Source organism: Artemia sp. Qi Xiang Cuo, chromosome 9 (genome assembly GCF_049724085.1).
Source record: "Artemia sp. Qi Xiang Cuo chromosome 9, ASM4972408v1, whole genome shotgun sequence".
Classification (NCBI taxonomy): domain Eukaryota; kingdom Metazoa; phylum Arthropoda; class Branchiopoda; order Anostraca; family Artemiidae; genus Artemia; species Artemia sp. Qi Xiang Cuo.
This window is the reverse complement of record NC_142802.1, coordinates 28,748,131-28,772,700: the sequence shown is the minus strand read 5'-3', so window position 1 is coordinate 28,772,700 and position 24,570 is coordinate 28,748,131. Positions and strand designations below refer to the sequence as shown.

General features: G+C 34.4%; 2 protein-coding genes across 3 annotated transcripts in view; both read left to right on the top strand.

Annotated features, from left to right (window-relative positions):
- The window catches only part of LOC148948531 (uncharacterized), a 51,167-nt gene that overhangs the window by 8,647 nt on the left and 17,950 nt on the right, over positions 1–24,570 (top strand). The window contains exon 2 of the mRNA XM_089094960.1: positions 15,897–16,001. The gene's annotated coding sequence lies outside the window, so the exon portion shown is untranslated. The remainder of the gene's footprint in view (positions 1–15,896; positions 16,002–24,570) is intronic.
- Positions 13,139–24,538, top strand: LOC148948533 (uncharacterized). Of its 2 annotated transcripts, none has more exons than XM_089094444.1 (2): positions 13,139–13,228; positions 23,414–24,538. In XM_089094444.1, exon 2 carries the CDS (start codon positions 23,428–23,430, stop codon positions 24,520–24,522), a length of 1,095 nt encoding a protein of 364 aa, XP_088950570.1. In that variant the 5' UTR covers positions 13,139–13,228; positions 23,414–23,427; the 3' UTR covers positions 24,523–24,538. The 2 variants fall into 2 exon arrangements, with proteins under 2 accessions (XP_088950570.1, XP_088950571.1); XM_089094445.1 differs by lacking the exon at positions 13,139–13,228 and adding an exon at positions 13,870–14,522.

The following is a 24,570-nucleotide window of genomic DNA, read 5'->3' as shown; positions in this document are numbered from 1 at the left end:
ACCCTGAGGTCATAAGACTGTCAAAGACCTCCTTGAACCTCCCAAATTGAGAGCTTTTATTATGACCTGGCCTTTTAATGTAACTTGGGCACTGGACAAAGGGTGCCATTGTCACTCAAGCACAACGTTAGGTGGGGATGTCAATATCGCTTTTGTCACACCAATTCGCTTTAGTGTGAATCTGCGTGGTACTTATGAACGAATGTTTTCAAAGTAAACCCGTTTCATCAATAAGAAAAAAAAACGGTTTGGATGCATATGTCCCTTTCCCTTTGAACAACAAAATCATGCAAGTGCTGTATCAAGTATAACTCACAAAAATCTTGTTAATTTTTGTCAACTTTTCAACTTTTTGGAATCCCTGCTTTCAATAAAAAAAAAATCAAGGTACTATCACTTAAATATTATAACTCCCTATTCCCACCCCCCTCTGGATACCATCTTGATAGGACACCGTCTCTGCTTTAAATAAATAAAAAAATAATTAACTTATTGGCACCCCTGCTTTCAAAAAAAATCGAGGTATTATCATTTAAATGTAATACCTCCCAACCCCCCCACCCCCTGGATACCACCTTGATAGGATATCGTCTCAGCTTTCATTAGAAAAATAATTTACTTAATAATTAACTAGGTCACTGTATGGTTCAAACAAACATGCAAAATAACGTTAACAGCTTAGTGTTCCTTGAAAAAAAATTGAGGGTATGAGTAAAGGGATACAAAGACAACAATAAAAATGTTGAAATTGTTCAGATATACTCAAATTATTGGAAAACTAAGTCAGGGATTCACATTAGAATCCAGTGAGATTTAAAGAAACCGTTAATTATATAGCACACACAACAACTAAATTAGGTCAGAGTTATGTGAGAGATTCCAAAATACGCAAGACAATGGGCAAGTCTTCATGGGGGGCCCTGGGTCTATCAAAATATTTCAATTGTTTTCCAGGGAATTTGATATCAATTTTTCTGTCTCCACTTTAAATGAAAAAAATAATTATCTTTTTGGCATCCCTGCTTTCAATAAAAAAATGAGGTATTATCATTTAAAAATGATAGCCCCCCTATCCCCCCCCCTATAGGGAATAAACTGCAATTTATTTATGAAGTATATTTTTCGGGTAACTTCTGGTTCAATCTTTAATTCCCCAACCTTGTACATAGCTTAGTCTATAGCTAAATTTTGTCTCAATAGAATTTTTTTTTTTTTGGGGGGGGGGGTATTTTTGTATTTTCTATCAGGGTTCAACAATTGAGTATTAAACATTAAGAAAATCTTATCTAAAAACACCAAAAAAAAAAAAAAAAATCTGCAAACTTACAATTCAGCTGTAGAAACAATCTGTCTGCTGTCAATTTCAAAATCCAACTGAAGGCTGAGGCTGTATAGTAGTGAATGCGTTCTATAATTCTATTCAACTTGAAAATAAAATTCTTGACTATGAATAATGTAAGAAATAGCGATTAGGAAACTGCATTCGAAATGACTTAAACTCATTTCATAAAGAGGATTCTTTTTTTGTCCACATATGAAGAACTGTGTATATTACAATATTTGCATATTGTATCTGTCTGGTTTTTATGCAAAGTAACAAAAGAGACGAAAATTAATGAACAAGAGAGTAGTGAAGAATTATGGTATGCAAAGTAATATTTGGCAGGGGAAGTCACCGGTGATAAATCGTTAGGGGTGGCATCGTGATTGCGTGATTTTCGGGGATTCGGGGAACAAAATTTTTTTCGGGGTGACGCATAGATTTTTGGGAAAATACCCCGAAAATTCAGGATTAGTACAAGCCCTGCTTGATTTCTAATCAGGCAAATGGAAATACTAAACCACACGAGAAGAAAAAGCACCGATTTCGTGGTTGACGCAATAAAGAATTGCCGCAAAATTAATTTGAAGTTGACCAAACGCCGCCGCCTCTGCCGGCGGCAGTACAACACTTCGGTGGCGTTCGACCGGGCCTCTCGTCGGCGGCGTTCGGTCGATCCGTCGGCGCGGCGCCAGGGTCTACTTGTGACACACTTTTTCAAAAGATTTAGAAAGTTCAAGCAGAATCATGTCAGCAGGCATCCCCATATCAATCAAATTGGTGAAATGATCATACAATTCAAGGAGATTGGTGTCAACAGATCTTCCTGAACAAAAGCCATGTTGTGAACTATGTAAAACAATATTTTCTTCAAGGTGTTTAACAACTGCAAAATTAATTATTCTTTCAAGAACCTTAGCAACTTCTGATGTCATGCTAATGGGTCAATCATTTTCAGCAAGGTCCTTTCTACCTTTTTTAAATATAGGAATGATATGTGCAGTTCTCCAATCCTGAGGTAGTCTAGAAAGATTTAATGATAACTTTAAAAAACAGGGAAAGAGGCTGACAGAAAACTCTACAATATTCATGTAGGATACATGGGTGACTGCTGTCTGGACCAGCAGATTTATTCAGTTTGAGGGATGCAAGTTCCTTTAGAACCAATCTATCAGTAATCAGAATTGGTTCCATCTTATGTGATACATTATATAAAGGAGGTGTGGCATAAACAATACTGGTATTGGAGGGGAAAACAGATGAGAAATATTGGTTGAAAATTTCAACTTTCAGCTCAGTATCAGCAACTGATTGTGAAGGATATCTGGGACTGTGTGTCTGCTGCTACATTTTTGAGTGGCATAATACCAGAAAGATTTAGGGTTATCCTTAACATCCTCAGCCAATTTTCCTCAAACCTTCTCTTCAACTCCTTTATTTGGTGGAAACATTATTATGATCACTACTAGACAAATACTTTCTTCTCCCCCCAAGTGGCATAAAATTCCCTCTTACTGATAAACCCATTTTAAAGTATCATTTTGGAGCCCAAGTTTATATATGTTTCGTCTCCCCAGGCTTTTTTAATGTTTCTATATATTCAAAGGGATTGTGACTTAACCTTGTCTTCTTGCCAAACCTGGATCTCTTGATCTTGTAGCACTTTTTCCACAGCTTTTGCAATCAATCCTGTTTCAGCCCAGGTCCAATGCTATCATTCCACCAGCCTGAAAACCCACGTTTGTCTAGTATACTATTAATTTGCACAGGCCAAGAATCTTTACTTTTGTCCAATAACATTTTGTTGAAAGCATTTTTTTGTTAACTGATAATCTAGCATAGCCATAATTTTTTTCCCAATAACCTACCACGCGTACTAACTGTTTATTTCTTGAGCTAAAAAGACCCAGGTAAACCCTTTATAACAATGCTTTTTAACTTTTTATCTAACCCTATTAATCTTTTGAAATAATGCTGCGGTATACTCTCCATTTCCATCCCCTCTTTGGTGTCCCCATATCTCTGCCCCAGGATGTATAACAGGTTCTAACCTACTGGCAAAAATACGCTTTTGTAGCTTGATATCATTTGCTCTTATATCCTTTATATAGGTCTTTGAAAATATACCAGTTAAACTTTTATCTTTACTTGACATTAGAGCTATGTTTCTTGTCCACTTACCATTTGAACCAAGTCTGCAGTTTAGGTAAGCATACTCTTTCACTACTTTTATACCCCCCCTCGTAACTAAAATTTTCTTCAGATGCCTTCGTTACCCTTGCATAAAACATTACTGCTGACTTCTCTTGATATAAAACCAGTCTCTTTTCCTTAAAATACTTTTTTACACTCTCTATTGATTCTCTCTACTATTTGCCAATAAAGCTATGTCATCGGCCTACAAAAGTGCAGACACTCTTTTATCAAATAATTGCAATTCACTTACTTTCCTTTCCCTTAAATATCTTTAAATGTGATTAATATACAACGAAAATAACGTTGGAGACAAGTACAACCTTGTTTTACCCCTAACCTCCTAAGTAATTCCCTCGATGTTTCCTTACCAATCTGCGCAACAAATTTTACCGTCAAATACATTTGCAATGAAATTCGCACAAACTGACGCGGTAATCCTGAATTAATCAAACAACACATAAGAATTTCCCTATTTACACTATCAAAAGCACCTTTTATGTCCAAAAAGGCCACAAATAACTTATCCTCTTTTTTCCTGGTATATTTCCTAAATAGACTTGTTAAAATAAAAATTTGATCTATAGTACTATAATTTTCGCAAAATCCTGCTTGTATTTCGATAACTTTCTGTGATTTTTCTAGCCACTTATCTAATCTATTCCCTAACACTTTCGCGAAAAGCTTGCTTACACCATTGCCCAAACTGATCATGTGGTAATTCCTGAGATTCATACTATTTCCTTTGTTATATAACGGTATGGTGACAGATGTATGCCATTGCTCTGGCCATTGGGGGTTGTTGATAATGGACGAAAATGTTAAAGCGACGATCTGGATGACCCATACTTTTACCCATTTCCATACTTGCATTGGGATTCCGTCTAAACCAGGAGCTGAATTACCCTTCATTTTTTTCATGGTCTTAACTATTTCTGGCATGGAGATTTGAATGATTCTGCACACGTGACCAATCGATTCATCATGAACGATAACTATATATGATGCAGTTAATGCCCAAGTCACAGTCACACTTGCGGATAAAATCCAAGTTACACAAGACTGCAGTATTCATAAAGCATCTTGTTTGTAGTGTGTTGAGTTGAGCAAGGTCGATACATACCTTGGTGACAGATTTAAAAATTCGTAGTCCTCTTCCTTCATTGGTCTTTATAATTTCTTCCTCAAACATGTCCCTGCACATTAAATTTCCATCGGATGTGTAGCTCCTGATTTCTTCTAATTCTTCATTTTCTAAGTAGTCCGGCCATCTTGTTGCCTCGATTGCACATTTTTCTTCATTTGTATTCCCAGTTGATTCTTTAACAAGCTTCCAAAACTCTTTCGATTCATTCTTTCTAAAGACTGACTTTAGCCTTTCAGCTTTTTCAATCTCAAACTTCCTTTTTTTTACCTTTATAAGATTCTTATATTCCTTTCTCTCCCTCTTGTAATTCTGATATAGTTGTTGAAAATCATCTCCTTCTTCATTTAATTTCAATACCTTCAGTGCCTAAACTTCCTCCCTTTTAATCCTACATTCTTCATCATAGAATATCCTAATAGCCTGGTTCTCTCTATTTTTGCATATTTTCTCTTCTGCACCGTAAACTACCATACCCAAAATATCTAGCGCTGAATCAACATTCCCTTCTTGGGCTAATTCTAGACTTCTATCCAGTAAATCTTGGTTCATCTTCCTCCACTCTTAGTATTTTATGAAGTCCACCCCCTGGATGAGATCTACTTTTACTACTATTCTCCTTAATTGTTGAGGCTGCTTCCACGACCTCTAAAGTTGCACTGATAGGAAAGTGATCGGAACCTACGACCATTAATACACCAAAATCTACCACCCTTTCACTCAAAGACAGACTAGTTAAAATCTAATCAATTATGCTTGGAGAATGCCCCGACAAACAAGTAAACTCCCCTAGATTTTTATCATTTTCAAATCTACCATTTAATAACATTAAATTTTCATACCCGCAAAATTCTAGCAAATTTTTGCCCCAATTATATCTACGACGGGTGTGGTTGCTACTTGTCCTCATTGGGAAAGTTTTAACAATATCTTCTAAATTAACAGTGGATATATCATCATGAACAGAACCCAAAACCTGTAAAATTTCTACACACGCCCCTGTATAAGCATTAAAGTCCCCCAGGAAACAAAAACTATGATTCAGAAACTTTTTTTGAAAAATTACGTTTTTCATGTTCTAAAATTGACCATGTATCCTCTTCCGAAAAAGAGCTTGTTACTGGGGGAATAAACAGCACAAAAATAACTGGAATGCAAGCAAAACACACTCTAAGCCAAACCAAGTTACAAGATTTACTTTTCAACCTATATATCTTCGTAGTTGCACTAAAATTCTTGGAAACTAACATTGCTACAATACTATATATTTTTTCATTATCAGATTGTTTTCTATGCACTCTATAACGCTCATATCCTTCAAACACTTTTGGTTCTTATAGCCACGTTTCAACAACGCATGCCAAGTCAATTTTTCCTTTTTCTTTTATTAACAAATGTTGCCATTTTTCACTCTATATTCTTTGGGTGTTCAAATGCACTATTTTGAAGTTCTTTTTATATCCATGGTCCAACTTATCCTATGTATCTACAGCCAAACGACTGCCAGAACCCGAGCCACAACTTTTGTCCCTGACCCAGTTGGCTGGTCGTATTGCATATAATTATTATGTTTCCCTTTCAATCCTTTTTTGTAATTTTCAATCACTGACTCCACTTCCTATTTGCCTAGAGTTTCACTTGCAATTCTTTGTGGGGTATCAACATGTCCAAATATGATATATGAAGCTGGGGATATTGATCTTGTCACCCAAATATCCACTGGCTTGACACCATTTTTAATTAGAACGTTGCTTCTGGTTAAAGGCTTTTTCCTCGCCTCCCTCACTGCCTGCGGAGCATCATCAGTCATGAAAACTTTCGCAAAAATTACTTCTTTTTTGTTTTTTATTCTTTTCGCATTTTTCAAAATCAAGGTTCTTGTTTCCAAATTCTCTATTTACATCATTATAAATGTCTTTTCTGTATCTATACATTTTACACCATATCTGAAGTCCAGGGCCATTTCAGGACCATCCGTTGTTAACTTCTCAAATCCCGTTTTCGTGTCTTTTTCATTGTTCACTCCCATGTTCTAAATAACATTGTTCTTTTGCCTTTTCCTGTTTTCTGGTTTTCTTCAGCTTTTTTTGACTCTCCTCCACTCTTTCGAGAGTTTTGAGCTATCTTTATGAATTGTAGATATTTTGTTCTTTACAATGTTTGTTTATTTTTCAAAGTTTCTCGCTCCTGGTACTATTAAGGCCAGTTCTTTATAGAACCCCTTGAGCACACCGAGTCTAGATTCTAAGGCCTTTTTCAGAAGATCTCAGGTCATGTAATGTTGTTGAATTAGACTGTATCACAGTTAAAATCGTCGATATATTGTCCGCTAGTGATCTTATACTGATCTCATCAACTTTCTGTGACTCCATTGAAGAATTCAAAACAGAGGAGTCTGAAACGGAAATGTTAGCTGGGTGACATTTAATCCTTAATCCTTATACGAGTATATTTTATATTTAATCCTTATACGAGTGCACTGCTCGAAAGCTGAAAAAAAAACGTAACGACTTCTGGATCACTGAATTTTTCTGGTTCATTGACTTAAAAAGTTCATTAACTGAGTTCATTCAGTCTTGAGTTCCTTAATTTATGTTGAATTCTTAAAAGGGTTGGCCCAATCTTTCTGTAAAATTTGTAAAAATATAGTTGTAAAAACTTTAGTATTTCTGCTAATAATGGAGACCGACTGTGTCTTCGAAATATTCAGAACTCTTGTTTTTTTTTTCTGTCTAATAAAGGACTTGTCCCTATTTGAAGCTCTTATGTGTTCGTAAAAGAAAGGCAGTGGGGTCTGTGAAAAAAATTAAACGTCGTATTTATGGGGATGATTGAGCAGGAAAATTTTACAACTATAAATTCAGCAACATTCTATTTTCAACTAGAAGAAGAAGAGGATTGTGCCAACTTAACTAAGAATTATAAATTTAGCAACATTTTGTTTACAATGGAAGGAAGAGGAAAAAAGCTACAAAAGTGCAGGTAAACAAATTTACGCGTGTTTTTAAAGTTTTCGTAGCCCCCCTCAAGCAAAATACTCAAAACAAAGGATCCAGAATGAAGGGTTTTACCAGGCTTTAATAATGCCCCCCCCCCCTGTTACCCACAGGTTCAATTCTACTTTTAAAAAAGCTACAAAAATGCGTATAAACAAATTTTGATGCATAAAGTCGTTTTTGTACAACACCCCTAATGGTTTACCCTAAACCCTGAGCAAAGGGTTTACCAGGCTTCAGGCCCCCCCCCCCCAAAGATTAAATTTTAATCATAAAAAATTAAAAAATACAAATAAAAAAATTTCGATGTGTTTTCTAATGTTTTTTTTTGTAACCTCTTTTGAACAAAATATCCAAAACAAAGTATCCAGAGTGAAGAATGTTACCAGGCTCCAGCCCCCCCCCCTCGCTCGAGGGTTTACTCGTAAAAAGCTACAACAATGCATATAAAAAAATTTTGATGCATTTTGTAAAGTTGTTTTGTAGCCCCCCGCCCTCCCCAACAAATCATACCCCTCCCCCGATAAAAAAAACTAGATATGGCCCTCTAAAAATTAAACTGTTCAAAATGCACATTGTTTTCAATGAAGTACAGTTTAGAATTTGTAAAGAAAAGCAAAAGAAAACACCATTTCTTTTTTTTATTAACATTGATTAGTCCTGGGACTTTATTTTTCGTTGTTTTGTTGTTGTTGATGTTATAAAAAATAAAAACCAAATTAATTTTTATATCAAATAAAACTATAATAATTGAAACCTAGAAATCCAATAACAATCAAGATTAAGCAAAAGTAAATATACATGCTTAAAAAATAAAATAAAAAAACTATTTTATATCTAAATTCTGTGTATATCAGCTTGATGGAACCAGATATAATCGCACTAATTTTAAGAGCTTTTGTTAATCTATTTATTTCTCAATGTTATAGTGATAAAAGAAAATTTACTTAAAATATATATTGCTTTCAGTAAAGCACATCTGACACTCTCACTATAATTGGAGTGTAAGGGGGACGACTTCCCAGTTCATATCTCTAATAATTTATGTTTGTTTTGTATTGAATATCAGTTTTAATTTTGGTACATTATAAGTTCATTATTTGTTTCATTTTTTATTAAGTTTAATATCTGTTTCTTTTAACTGTTAGTTCATTGTTCATTATAATTTCTGTTAGTTTTTTTTTTTGCTCTGCTCATGACATAGCTTTACTCTTTAATTTTGTTAAATATCCTTTTTTTTTATTTGATTAAACAATAAAAAAGGAAGAGTAATACTATTAAAGAATATAGTTCAAATTTGTATAGTGGAGTGTATTTATCCATCAGGGGGGGGGGGGGGTAAAACACTATTAAGAATGAGGTAGTAAGTATTTCTCAGAATGAGAATGAGAAGTTCTCAGAATTCTAGTTATGGTAGCTGTATTCTAATAAGGAAGAAGGTGTAATTTTAATGGCTCAGAATCAAATTTGTGAAGGAAACAATTATTATATTTGCAAAGAACATTAAAAGGTGCATTGGGTGGAGTGTTAAACTCCTACCTAGCTAAGAAAAAAAAACTACATTTACTCTACTCTTATTGCATTTTGTATGTTTAGCGTGTAAATAAATTATTATTATTACTATAGGTCTATAGTAAAAGATCGCATGCTGTAAACATTTTGACTAAGGTTTATTATTGGCCAGAAATCAAATAGAAAAAAGAAGAAATATTTCATTAGAAACTCTATACAGAAGTTTGATAATTTTATGTGTTTGCCTTTATCTTTTCCACTTGTTTCTGATCAACAGTTACTTTATTATGCCAAATAAAGCCAATTAAAACAAATCAGCAATTTTTTTATACGGCCTATGTCTGTATGCTATTTGGTCCCATTATGGGGGGTGGCAGACGTGCAGTTGCAACAGGAGTGATTAGCATGTTTAGAAAGAACATTGAATGGAGATCTTAGTAGCATTGAGCCATTTGGGCCCGTACAGATTTTGGAATAAAATTTGTAAGGAAATAAGTCAAGAGATATTTCTTTGGTGGATGGGTCTCCAACTTTACTGGTTATGTTCAGGGAATTCTTAGCAATTCTGTCTGTGCAATGGTTACAAATAATACCTGAGTGGCCAGGGATATCATTTTAGGTACATCTTTACACCCTTAAGAGCAAGCGTATCTGAGGGTATTAAACAGTAAATTGAAGTCATATCTAGGAACTTGAGGCTTGATATTTGAATATGAATTAATCATAGAATTTCCAAAATTAGATGTAGACAATAAATCATTCAAATATATTCAAAGTCCATTTTATGTCATCATTCTAACTGACAATGTACATAAATTATCGAATGGTTTTCAACAAGGGCTATAATAAAGGAAGGAGGATATACTGAAACCATATTATCCATTTTTGAACCATCTACAAAAATTAGGGAATTCTCCTTAAATGGAAGTTTATTGAGGTGTTTGAAAGCCAGGCCTCTTCCGTTAGTTATTGTTGATAGCCCACTCTCTATCTGCAGGAACTTGGTATATGTGATTTTCTGTAGACTAAATATGAGGTAGATTATTTAATTTTGTATGGTTTTAATTTTATGCTGTTGAATCTTTTTATAAGCAGTCTTCTCATTACAGTCTAAGGTGTAGATAGTTGTCTTTATATCATTACGAATTTTCCTACATTGTAACATTTTTTTTAATTGGATTTTGAATGTGGTGGTAACAGGGGCTTAGCTAAGGGGGAGGGGAGTCCTCCTCCCTAAAGTTCCAAGGTGTTGGTGCGCAGTGCTGAGACCTTAAAATTTAGGTTATGTTTTTAGTCTAATTTAGCCCATGTGTCAGCATTTGTCAGCACACTGGACAATTTTGTTGGCATACTCTTTATACCCCCTTCATCCAATTAAAAACCCAAGCTCCACCCCTGGGAGGTGAAAATTAAGTTTTGGTCAAGTAGTAGGATTAAATGATTTATGTGATCAGCCTTGGGTGCTTTTGGTGGAATTGTATGATAGTGGATTTAAGAGGTTCAGTGGGTAGGTGTGGTTTTTGACTAAAAATTTTGAATCTGATAAGTGTTTTATAGCTTTGATCAAGCAATCTCAAAGGTAAACTAAATCATCAGCAAATTGTATATCAGTATAAGGTATGTTCATGACGCAGAGGAAAAGTGAGAATAGGACAGCTCAGGACTGCACTATGCAGAAGGCCTTACGTTATAGGAATTTTGGGGGGGAGTAGCAGTACCAATCTGAACAACGTAAGATATATTTTCAATATAAGTTTTGAAAAAACATAGATAATGGTGATAATGTAGGCCTACCTGTCATGATTCATCTTTATGACAAAGCTGAACATCAAGTCATGCTTTTTTGTATCATCTTGTAAGTGTGACAAACAGCTTTTTGTCAGGTTTATTGTATAATGTGTAAGTTTGAGAATGTTTTAAAATGAAACTAATTAAAAAAGGATAGATCTGCATAAAATTCAAGTCTTGCCTTAATCTCAGCAGCAATAAAATTCCTTGTAAGACTCCTAACGCAGAGCCATCTCAGCCATGCAGAAATAAATTCCTAATGGGGAAGCGTTTCAGAATAGAAAGCGTTCCACGCGCTAAAGGAGGGCTCTTGTCTTTTTGGTTTATAGCCACAGCTGAACCACCGTGATTTTCGAATTTTTATCTGGTTCCAAACTTTCAGTCACAATAAGCCCATTTAAAAAAAAAAAAGCCCACGTTCCCGCCCGTTGGCCCCCACGCCCACTCCAAAATTCAGCCCGCCCCTGACGGCTAAAACAAGCCCACGGGGCGGAAAACAAGCCCATCTGGCAACACAGGTGTATGCAAGCTATATCTATGGAACTACTCTAAATATTCTGTATCTAATACTTCCTTATATTTGTTGAATTTGGAAAAACTAGTGCTTGATTGAAAAGACAATTGCAAGACCATATAAATCCTGATGTAGCTTGTATAAAATAAAATATTCTTTTACCAGCTGTAATATGAATTGATATTAATAACTTTTAGTATGCATCTTCTTTTTTTTAACTGGATATTTTTTTTGTAGTTTTATATCTTTTCTTTACTCCCATCAGAATTGGGGGGTCTATTTTTGAAGTCTATTTTTGAACCAATTTTGTTCTAATTTTCATAGGCAAATTCCTTGGAAATTTTCAATTTGATGGTATGATTTCATAGTACATTGTTTTTTTTTTAAATATGTTGTTCTTCAGTTATGATGCTGTTAAAGCAAGTTAAGAGTAATTGAAATCATTAATTAAACTGTAAGCCAAATTAAACCTTATCATTTAAATCCTAGATCAAAATATTGACCCAACAATAAGATTGAATACTTCCTCCATCTGCTCTAATCACTGCTAACCCCCATCACAAAAGCTGTCATATGAATTCTTTTGTGACTCCTATTGTCTGCGTTTTTAACTCATATCACCACTGAGTTTGTTTAATGTACTTGTAAAAAAACAATGGCCTTTAGCCTGGCTTTGCCCATTGTTATTTTATTAATAAATGACTGTGTTTCTGAGACATACCTACATATTTAAGGGAAAAGAGTGACCTCATCCCTCCGTCTCATGTTAGTACCAGCCTAGGGTACTTCCTGGAAACTTTGTGAAATTCTGTTCAAATTAAAAACATCAGGATTTTATGATCATAAGGTTGTCTTTTTTTTGTTCATACATTACAATACTATTGATAACTATGTGTGCTCAACTTTTTCTTATACAGTGCAAACATTTTTCAGACAAACAGAAGTTTGTAATAATTTACAAATAGCTATTTTCTTGTAAAAATGTATGCAAATCTTGGTTTTCATTATCACTGAATTGCAAGACATCCCTAGTTTCTAGCTCTATTTCTCCAGAGCCAATTACTGATTTGAAAAATATACAGCTAATGAGTGTTTCTTGGAGGATGACCTTTAAAGTATTGGTTTTAGACAGCTAACTACGTTTTTCTTCATGGAGATTTAGCAAGAAACTCACTGGCTACAGTAAAATTTTTTCTATTCAGCAACTTGTGCTCCACTTTGGTTTTCTACATTTTGCATCCAAATTTTCATTCAGAATTGATTAAAAAAGGCTCTTCTCTTTTTTGCAGTGAATTAATTTACAATGGTGCAGCTTCATGTAGAAGGTGTACTTTCCTTAAGTCCTGAAGTTTTGAAGGCATCTTTGGGTGCAAATGATTCTCAAATGGTCTGTGGGTTTTGCTTCAAGACTGAGTCACATGTACACACTGTCTATGGCACACTTCTTATCAAATCAAGCAAATTTTGTGTTGAACTGCAATGTCAAGACAAAGATGCTACCAAATTCTGTGATATTGAATGTAAAGTGGAAGAAAATGCTAATGGTAATAACACAGTAGTGGCAACTGATGATAGTGATGAAGATTTTCCATATTTTCTTCAGTCTGATGTTGATAAACCAGTTGAGTCTAGATTTGAAACTAGGGAGATAGATTTGTCAATACCTGGAAGCAGTTCTAACATTTATGAAGCAAATCATGAAGCTGTAGGCAATATTTCCATTGAAGAAGAATTTGTGGAAGACTTGGATTCGATAAACGGTATAACAAAAAAGATTCATAAACTAAAAAAAGTGGACTTAACCCTTTGCAAAGGTGACGAGAAAAATCAAATATATGACTGTCAGAAATGCCCGGAAAGTTTTTCTAACAGAAGCACTTTTGTCAACCATTGTTCTACCATCCACAGTGTCCCAGTTAGTCATGTATTCGATTGTAATATTTGTGGAAAAATTTGTAAAGAGTTGTATTTATTAAAAATGCATCAGTCTTCCATTCATGGAATTGAAGTGCAGCCAATTACCTGTGACCTATGTCAGCATATATCCCCAACACGTGCTAATCATAACTACCATATGAAAGCAAAACATTCTGAGGTTCCCCTTGTTTGTAACTTGTGTGGGAAAAGCTTCTCTGTTAGAAGCTCTTTAAACAGACATATCCGGTCACATGCTGGAGTTGAAGCACTAAAATTATTATGTCCTATCTGTGGGGTATATGTATCAAGGCCTGATTACCTAAAAGCTCACATTAAGGTACATACAGATGGTCCTAATGCACATAAATGTGATGAATGTGGTGCTATATTTCCCTCATTTTGGAAGTTAAGGAGTCATAGACAACATCACAGATTTTTGAAGGTTTTTAATCACAGTTATAATGCTGATCCACTTCCATAGCTTCTGCAGTATACTTACCCAGCTAAAGAGGTTCAAGAATATTTAAGACGTATTTGAGGCTCATAATGGCATAATGCAGGGCCCAATCAAGAGTTAGAGTCTATTTTGTAGTGGTAGAATCACTATACCCAGAGCTTGAACTGTCTCATATTGGACTCGGGGAGAATTGTCTTGTTTCAAGTGTTATATTTCTCTTCTATAAGAAGTAGAAAAGATGATTTATCTCGTGCCCCAATCTTAAACCTGTAGTTATCATAATCATTTGCCATGTTGGTCATAAAATAAGTCTTCTTTTTTTGTTTCCTTTTTTTGACAAGATAAGAGAAAAAAAGTTTTTGAATAGGAGAATTATTCAGAAAAAAGTGGTGACAATTCGTGAGTTTTGACTTCTCTTATGAAGGGAATAGCTCAGCAACGTTTACTACTGAGTGAAAAATTGTCTTTGCCTTGACTCTATGTAATCCCTTCTTGGTTAATAAAAAGCCACACGAAAGCAATCTACTGAGAGTTTTCATAAGCAACCTTGATTATTTTTGGCAAGTAACTGAAAGCATTTAACAGAAGGAGGTACCCAAATACCTGGTTTTGATTCAGCATCTTGAAGCTAAGGAGAACAATCTTTTGACAGCCATTCATATGGGCTTCTGACAAAACAGGTGAAGAATACAAAGAATATTTTATTCATCTGCTATTACTTCATATAGCAGAAGATCAGCCGTTTTTCAGACATAGAATTCCTAATCAGATTGAAATTCTGGAAAAAGCTTTTCAGAGGTGTAGGCTAACCTCTATGCCATACTTATACGAGCAAGATAGAAAGGCAAAACATTTTACAAAGATAAATGTTTCCTCTTTGGAAAGTCTATTCCATATTTTGACCTTGTGTTTCACTGGACAAAGGTATTCATCTTAATCCAAACAAGACGAAAATAGAACAATCTACAACAATAGAGCAACATTCCAGTATTGCATTTTTAGTTCTTCCTCATTCACTTTGTGTGGAAGGGGGTTCACTTTGAAATCTACATTCAATTGAAAAATAAAAGTACCAGTGTCATATCTGATTCGAAAGTGACTGGAGGAAAACCAATCCTCCTCCTGAGTACTCTTTGCTACTTTCTCTGCTATATACCCCCCCCCCCGCCAAGACATCTTATCAAAATAATTACCGGTTGTTTTCACAAAAGTTTGAGGCATTTTTGCAGAAAAGTTTTGTGTGGTATCAGACACAACCTAGTAAAGAGTAAATTAAAGTCCATGTTAAGCAAAAGTTTGTAATTTTGTTAAAAACTGTGAAGAAACAACAACTGTGAAGTGAGAAAAATTGCCATTTCATGCTGATTCAGGAATAACAATTATTGTTTTGATTATTCTTGATGGTAAACTTTATTGTTAAAAGAAAATTATTGAAATTTTGTAAAATAGCCTGAAACCCCCCAAAAATTATGTTGGATCCAAATGGAAAAGGGAGAGGTTTTTTTTTATATTGGATGTTGTGCTGACTAGATTGTTTCTGGATCAATCTCCAGATAAAAAAGATTAAATATTTTGTTTTTGGGGGGGGGGGGGTAGGAGGCCAGCAATGTACCAAAAAGCTTCTCTTTCCTTATTAGTTTGAAATTACGGTTTTGAATCCTTGCGCCAAGAGGAACCTCATGTACAAATGGTGTGTCGACCCCCTCCCCCCCCAAAAAAAAGAGCCAAAGCTAAAAACTTTTTTTTTCTCACTTGGGTTAAAGCTTAAATTCTCAAGTCTTTGGGCTAAGGGGTACAATACGCAAAGTAAAATAATTAAAAATTGTTGGTTCCCCCTCATACCTGAGCCCCGCAAAGGGGCGTGAAAGGACCACTAACCACTTTCTCAGGCTACTTTGTGCAGAAGGGATGGCTGTAGATAATTCATAGGGATTCATGCCATTGGAAATCGAGAGTTTTAATGTTCTTTTTAAGGGCCGAAAGTGAATGGTGGGTATATTTCTTCCTACCCACGCCCTTTTGCTGCACCTGATGATGTTGATTAAAATTTCTAGGTGGTATTTTGCTCAGAATCGTTGAAAGGTCCAATAAATATGCCTCTGGCTTTGATATCAGCCACAGGGACAGTAATCCTGAATTGTGTACTTGATTGTCCACAGGTAGGTTTTGATAGAAAACACGCACAGAAACACCATGCGTACCTTAGTAAACTAAAAGACGCTAAATGTTTCAGAGTTTTCAAATTCTCTGCAATATCTTGGACATTGTTTTAGGGAGAGACTGGAAGTGACTCTACCTTTTGCTTGGAAAACAAAGTTGGGCTCATAACAGTAAAACTATAAGATAATATATAGTTATCCATAGCTGCTTATAATAAGTCAGCAACAGTAGATTTTAATTTGACTCTGTTTAAAAAACTAATTGACTGCTGTGAGAAGGATAACTTTTTAGGAAGAGACTGTAACTTTCACAACCAGATGTGGGATACTACATCAAGGTTAGATTCGGTACTATATTAAATAAAAAAACAAGTTTTTTTAAACTGAAAGTAAGGAACGACGTTAAAACATAAAACGAACAGAAATTATTCCGTATATGAAAGGGGCTGTCCCCTCCTCAACGCCTCGGTCTTTACGCTAAAATTTTTTGTTGTTTAAAAAAATAGAGTTGTGAGAAAGTCAAACTTTAGCGTAAAGAGCGAGGCGTTGAGGAGGGGACAGCCCCTTTTATATACGGAATAATTTCTGTTCGTTTTAAGTTTCAACGTCGTTACTTACTTTCAGTTAAAAAAACTTGTTTTTTTTTATTTAATTTTGGAACGTTTTTGAATTAATGCAGGTTTTGATTTTGACTCACTGTACATGAGTAATTAAAACAAAATTTGTATATTAATTTTCCTTTTATTTGCTTAAATGGCTTTCTCGAAACTTGTTTAATTTTATTTACGAACGTTTTTATTAATAATAAATATTCGTAACCTACGAATTAACTTACGTAACGAACTTCTATATTCATATATTTTAATACGTGTATTAGGGGGTTCGCCCCCTAGTTAGTACCTTGCTCTTTAAGCTAAAGTTCTAATTTTGTTCCAATTCTTTAAAAATGACCGCTTAATCACAAAGGCCGTTAATTAGAATAAATAGCTCTTAGGAAAGTACTAAAAAAATCTTTGGCTTAAAGAGCGAGGTATTGACTAGGGAGTGAACCCAATCATATACATATCATTTTCTGTTCGTTTTAAATTTTGATGTTACTCCTTACTTTCAGTTGAAAAACTTGTTTTTTTAAATTTAATTTCTGATCTTTTTTTAAATAATGCTGGGAAATCTGGCGCCCCCTTCATAGCGATGTCTTTTTCTCCCATGAAAACTTCCTTCTTGGAAAGATCCTCCCACATAACCCCGACCCACCCCCTTCCTACTACCAGAAAAAATCCCCCCCGGAAAACGTCTGTATACTTCCCAATAACCAATACTATATGTTAACATTGGGTAAAGTTCATAAATTTCAGCCCTTCCCCGGGGGACTTTGGGGGATTAAGTCATCCTAAAAGACATAGTTATCATATTTTCGACCATGCTGAACAAAATGGGTATCTCAAAATTTTGATCGGATGACTTTGAGAAAAAAATGAGCGTGGGAGGGAGCCTAGTTGCCCTCCATTTTTTTGTCACTTAAAAAGGGCACAAGCATTTTTAATTTCTTTTCCAATGAGCCCTCCCACGGCATTCTAGGACCACTGGGTCGATACGATCACCCCTGGAAAAAAAAAACAAATAAACACGCATCTGTGATCTTTCTTCTGGCAAAAAATGCAAAATTCCACATTTTTGTAGATATGAGCTTGAAACCTCTACAGTAGGGTTCTCTGATACGCTGAATATTGTTGTGTGATTTTCATTAAAGTTTTATAACTTTTAGGGGGGTCTTTCCCCCTTTTTTCGAAAATCAGCCAAATTTTCTCAGGCGCGTAACTTTTGATGGGTAGAACTAAACTTGATGAAACTTATATATTTGAAATCAGCATTAAAATCTAATTCTTTTGATGTATCTATTGGTATCAAAATCCCGTTTTCTAGAGTTTCGGTTACCATTGAGCCGGGTTGCTCCTTACTTACAGTTCGTTACCACGAACTGTTTGATATCAGAATAACTAACTCAAACATACTTACTCGCAAAGTTTCCCCTATATTTGTGAAATATTAAAAACTAGCACTTTACTGAGAACTGTGATTGCTTGATTTTCCGGTGAAAGAGTATTGGAAGTCCTATTGATTTGTTTTTTGTTTCATGCAGGCTACTGTGCTCTTGGACTTGTGTCAATTTTGTGTTTTCAGTAATTTCCTGCAGGCTACTGTACTCTTGGACTTGTGTCAATTTTGTGTTTTCAGTAAAGCGCTAGTTTTTAGAACTCCACAAATATAGGAAAGTATCACGGGTCAGTTTTTTTTTTTAGCTAGTTTTGTAGGTTCTCTTGTATATCTGCGAAGTAATAATTTCTGATCGTTTTAGGTTTCAACTTTGCTCTTTAGTTCTCTATGAAAAAGGTTTTTAATTAATTTTGATTAGAATATATTTTCATATTTTTTAATTTGATAATTAAAATTGAATTCTGTTGAATTATAATAAATTATATCAAGTTATAAAATTATAATAAATTATAATCGAATTCTGCTACTGATAGTTTTGGAACTTCTTCCATACCTGGCGTGGAGCTTTAGAAAGCTTATTTTAGAATAGATTTGACTAATTTGACGAAAAAATACATTTAATTTTTGATGACTGACAGATCCTGCGTTGTTCGGGTTTTAATCCTTTTCGAAGAAGGTGGTAGTTATTTAGTACCAAATCAACAAGTAAATCGGTTGCTTTGATGCTAAACCCAAACAAATGTAAAAAGTTCACTTCTGAATGTCTCAAAACGCTAATTTTTTAAGATAAGCTATATATCGTCGTTGTTACGACTAAATGTTGTATCTGATAGTTTTACACGTCTTAATTGCCAAAAACCTATTTGCTAAGCTGTTCTCAAAGGGAGTATCAGCAGGATGATTAAGATCAGGAGGAATGATGTGCGATTGAAATTACATTTTTCTGTTGATGCTCCCTCTGAATACAGTTCAATAAATGGTTTTTGGTAATTATTTTGGAGTTCGCAAATGTTAGACACGAAATTTAGGCGTAATGGCGGTGGTATAACTTTAAGATAGTAAAAACTTAATAAGTTTCTGAGGTGGTTGGCTGTAAATTTCATTGGAAAGCTAACGAGAAGACATGCAACGATAGATAGAAAAAATGTCTTACAAAATTCATCATTATTTTGTCTCTTGAGCAGTCTTTGTTCTTTTGAAGTTTCATAAGAGGAAAATTAGTGCTTAGTGGAAATTTGGTAGTATCTCCCTTTTCTCATATAAAATATCAAAGTTTAGCATGTTCTTGAACTAAGTGAACACAACCACCATTCTAGAAGAGTACCATTCTAGAAGAAGGTTTTTGGATGGAAAGAAGGGGTTTGAAACCACAAAATATTGTTCATCCTAATCGTGATTTAATTTTCAAGCAATGCAAATGTATGATATCATTATGTATTTTGATTCTAATGTGTCATTCCTTATTAACGATGCTCTTGGAATGAAATAATAGCTTTAAAAATTAGTTAGTAAAAGCTACACATTTTTAGCCTCAACTGTTTTCTTAATGTTCATAACTATGTTTGCTCAACTGTTTGTGATGCAAAGCCTTTTTTTCTTTTTTTGACGAAATCCTGGGATGTATTCTGCCACATCTCTAGGATATATTTCATTGGGGTCATACTTCATATTTTACAAATCTTTGTCTTTAGTTTACATGGGGGGGGGGGGGTGAAACCAGTTTGGGACATTCTTCCTTATTTCCATTTACACTTGTATTTAATGTCAGTGATGATATTGACAAATGATACTGTCAAGATGGTCCAAACAAGGGGAGCAACTTATAATGTGTCTTTGAGACATCAAGATTATAGGAAATCCAAAGGAATAAGTACTTTTTTTTCTGAGTTTTCTGGTCCATTTCTGGGGACATGATGGTAATTTAGGCATTAATGTTTTGGAAATAAAATGTCCGTATGCTAGATGTAGCATAAAAACAGTGAGAAAATTTGAAGCTTAGTCCTGATCCAATGCTATGACTATTTACTTGTAAATATCAATTTTTGGAAAATTTATATTCCATTTTCTGTGTTCTTTGCAACATGTCTCTAGTGTTGGCCAAAATGATCATCCTTGAGGTAAAAAAAAGGACTATATCATTTTTTTTTTAATGAGTTAGAAATTGATTTTTTTTTTATAGTTTTTTTGCATTCACTGGTTGCATTTGTAGGTGTCAAACCCCTCTTTTTTCCCCAATAGCAGACTTAAGTACTGACGCCTCACCGGTAAAGTATTTGAAAGGTGACGGCAGAGTTTTCAAATTGGCTGGTAGCCTAATTTATTTTTACTGAGATTATGATTTAATAAAAAAATGAAGTAAAATTGTTTTTAATTTGAACAAATTATGGTATTTCCTTATAATTTTACAAACACTTTTTGTTTAAATAACTGATCAAACGTATTTTACTGGGTGTGTAACTCCTTTCCCTCACTACCTCTAAATGATCCCTATGTCTGGGAACATATGTAAACATAGCAACACTTTGTACTTAATATGTATTCGTATGATTAAAGCAGCTTTTAGACACTGCTAGATTAAAGCAGCTTTTATAAAGTAATGCAATGTTTTAGGACTAACTTTGAGGACCACATTTTGGCTTTAGATCAATCAAAGCACAGAACCTTGAGAGGTATTTTTAATCTCCATTCATTGGTAAATATTGGACAAGAAAATATTTTATTTTTTTACAACCTTTTGGCATTTTCTGGCTAAGTCTTTTAGACTCTGCAAAGTCTTAAAACAACTTGGCAAATAAAACAAAATAAAGATTAATAATAAAACGGAAACATTTTATTTTTCATAACTTTTGCAATTTTCCCCATTTTTATGGATCATTTTAATGCTTGTTTTAAGTAATAGACAAACAAAACTTCTGGAATACTTCCTTGAGTTTTTTTAGCTTAAAAAAATACATAGTGAATTCCTGATCATCTCAAAAATATCGATGGAACTAATTTCATCTACGTTTTCCATATTTATATATTTCTACACGAAGAGTAGCTATCTGCATTGTCCATGCAGTATGCTGGAAAAGCTATTCTACCAGCAAATTGTAAACAGAGCTATAATAGTTGAGTTTGTGCTGTTGAATGGTCTTTTGAAAATGTTTGATGAGGTGACACCGCAAACAAAGTGTTGAACAAGTTTTGTGTCTTCAAAGACTATGGCTGAAAAATTTTACTGAACGATTATTAATTCTTGGAAACTGGGATTGGAACAGTCTATGTTGCTCCTAACACTTGGTAGTTGAAAAGAAATGCAAAAATGAATGAATCAGTGGTGTATACAGCCAATTATATAGTACAACCAGCTGAGAGAATCTAAAATGAATATCATTGATTTTAATAGAAGACATTTTGATAGAATATACCAATCACTTAATGCTGGAAATGTTAAAAACCACATAAATCACAGGTTTAAAATATGAAATAAAACAGGTTTCCTGTCTGTTGACAAATGTTTTAAAAATAACACTAATAAGGTATTATTGTTTTCATTCAGGTTTTACTGAATATTGATTTTATTAATTGCAAGAAGAAGTACCTGAGAATGTCAGAAAAGAGCCTAAAGCCCCTCAAATAGGATCAGTAAAAAAAAAAAAAAAACAATTGAAAATGCCACTGTCAACAAGCCTTGACGGAAGCCATACAGTCGCCTCCTTGAACAAAAGGGGAAGTATCGTTTTTGAATGGATAGAAGTGATGTATCTCATTTTTTCCGCTCTTTCGAAGGGTGATTGTATTGATCCAATGGTTGTAGAATTAGAAGGGGACTCATTTGAACAGAAAGACATAAGTCACTATCAATAAAAAAAAAGTGAACGCAAAAAGAAAGGAAATTACAATAAATAATCACTGCAAATTTAAAACGAACAGAAATTACAACAAACTGGAGTAGTGCTATGCTTTCTAAAGACCAGAACGTCATGCGTGCTTTACTGAAAACAATTTTTATTTCCAGTAATGTTTTTTGTTTGTCAAAATGTAAACAACAACAAAAAATTATCATAATAACTATGATTACTGAAAAGGACAAATTGAATGTAGATTGACAGTTTAATAAAATTGATAGCTATGAAGTCTTAAAATTTTGGATTTATTGACGTTATAACAAAGAAAACTTTAAAATGTATTTTTTTGTTAATTTTCGTTAATGCGCTATTTTTTAGAAATTTTACGAAATGGAAATTTCAAGGATTAAATTATTTGAACTAGTTTTATAGATAGGCATGTGAAAACTATCATCAGAATAATTAATTTATTTATTGCTTATATGTGTACAAAACCAATATTTTAAAGTATACCAGTTTTTTGGGGGGTTGAGGTTTATGTCTGAAACCCAAAAACTTAATTTTGGAACCGGTGTTGTTTTAGTTTTCATGGGCAGATTCCTTATAAATTTCAGTTTCATGTTATGATCTTGTTGTACCTTTTTCTTCTAATTCTTTTTCTCCGGCCCATAATGCTGTTAAAGTAATTTAACAGTCTTAGCAGTCAGCAAGGGAACTGTCAGCCAAATTGAACCTCATCAGTTATATCCTATATCGAAATCTTGAGTAAATAATAGGAGTGAATTCAGGGATTCCATCCTTTTATCCAAAATGCGTAATTCATACACTCCCTCCACCCGCGCTAGTCAGTGCTAACACCCCTTACAAAAACCGAATGTTTGTGCCCAAATGCAGGAAAAGCCGTCATTCAATTCTTGTGTACCTCTAATCGTCAATGCTCTTAACTAGTAATGGTCAGTGTGTCTGTTTATTTTACTTGTAAAAAGCAACGGCATTTAGTCTGATTTTGACTATGACTACGATTGTTGTTTTGCCAATAAATGATTCTTATTCTGAGAGACACCCATATATTGAAAGAAAAAGAGTCCCTTCTCGTGTTAGGATCATCCTGGAAACTTGTGAAATTATGTTGAACTTGCAAAAATCACGATTTAGGACTAAAAAGTTCGTCTTTTCAGCCTCATATGTTTTGTTTTTGTTTACAGGCTAGCTATGTCCGCTCAACTGTTTTTCATGCAGTTTTCAATACTTAAAAAATGCCATTTCTTGCAAAAATTGAGACCGAGTCTTGGTTTTCATTGCCATTGAACTGCAGAATATTTCTCCATCCCTGGATTCTTGCTCTTTTTTCAGAACCAAATTGTTAATTTTATAAAAAATATTACTAATGAGTTTTGTCTGGAGAATGACCTTGAAAGCTTCAGTTTTAGACAGCTATCTACATATTTTTCTCTTGGAGATTTTGCAAGGGACCGACTGGCTACAATCAAGTGCCTTTTATTGACTGCTTCACTTGGGTTTTCTACATTTTGCATCCATGCTTCCATTCAGTATTGATTACAAAAAGTATTTCTCTTTTTTTTGCAGTGAATTAATTTACAATGGTCCAACTCCATGTAGAAGGTTTACTTTCCTTAAGTCCGGAAGTTTTGAAAGCAACTTTGGTTGCAAATAATTCTGAAATGGTCTGTGGGTTGTGCTTCAAGACTGAGTCTCATGTGCACAGTGTTTATGGTACCATTCTTTTCAACTCAAGTGAATGTCGTTTAGAACTGCAATGTCAAGATGATGACAATACTACATTCTGTGATGTTGAATGTAAAATAGAAGAAAATAATGTTGGTGACAACGAAGATGTGGCGAATGATGATAGTGATGACGATTTTTCGTATTTCCTTAAACCTAATGCTTATGACCCAGTTGAGTTTAGATTTGAAACTAGGGAGGTAGACTTGTCAATGCCTGCTAGCACTTCTAACATTCATGAAGCAAATCATAAAGCAGTAGACCATATTTCTATTGAAGACCCATTTGTGGAGGACTTGGATCTGAAAAATGACCCATCTAAAAAGATTCATATACTAAAAAAAGTGGATTTAACCATTGACAAAAATGACAAGAAAAATCTATTATATGAGTGTCAGAAATGCCTTGAAAGTTATTCTAACAGAAATATTTTCATCGATCATTGTGCTGTCCACCATGGTATCCCAGCTAGTCGTGTATTTGATTGTGATATCTGTGGTAAAATCTGCAAAGGGCCACATCGATTAAAAATGCATCGATCTTCAATTCATGGAATTGAAGTGCAGCCAATTACCTGTGATCTGTGTCACCATATATCCCCAACACGTGTTCATCATAACTACCATATGAAAGCAAAACATTGTGAGACACCCCTTGTATGTCACTTATGTGGGAAAAGCTTCACTATAAGAAGCTCTTTTAACAGACATATCAGGTTGCACGAAGGGGTTAAAACACCAAAACGATTATGTCCAATCTGTGGTGTATATATATCAAGGCCTGATTTCCTAAGATCTCACATTAAGTTACATACAGATGGTCCTAATGCACATAAATGTGATGAATGTGGCGCTGTATTCCCGTCATTTCGGAAGTTAAGGAGTCATAGACAACATCACAGATTTGTGAGGGTTTTTAATAGTAGAAATAATGCTGATCCACTTCCATAGCTCCTGCAAGATACTTACCCAACTAAAAAGGCTCTAGAATATATAAGA

Excerpts from the sequence above, each read along its gene's own strand:
- LOC148948533 (XM_089094444.1), top strand. The coding sequence starts at position 23,428 with ATGGTCCAACTCCATGTAGAAGGTTTACTTTCCTTAAGTCCGGAAGTT.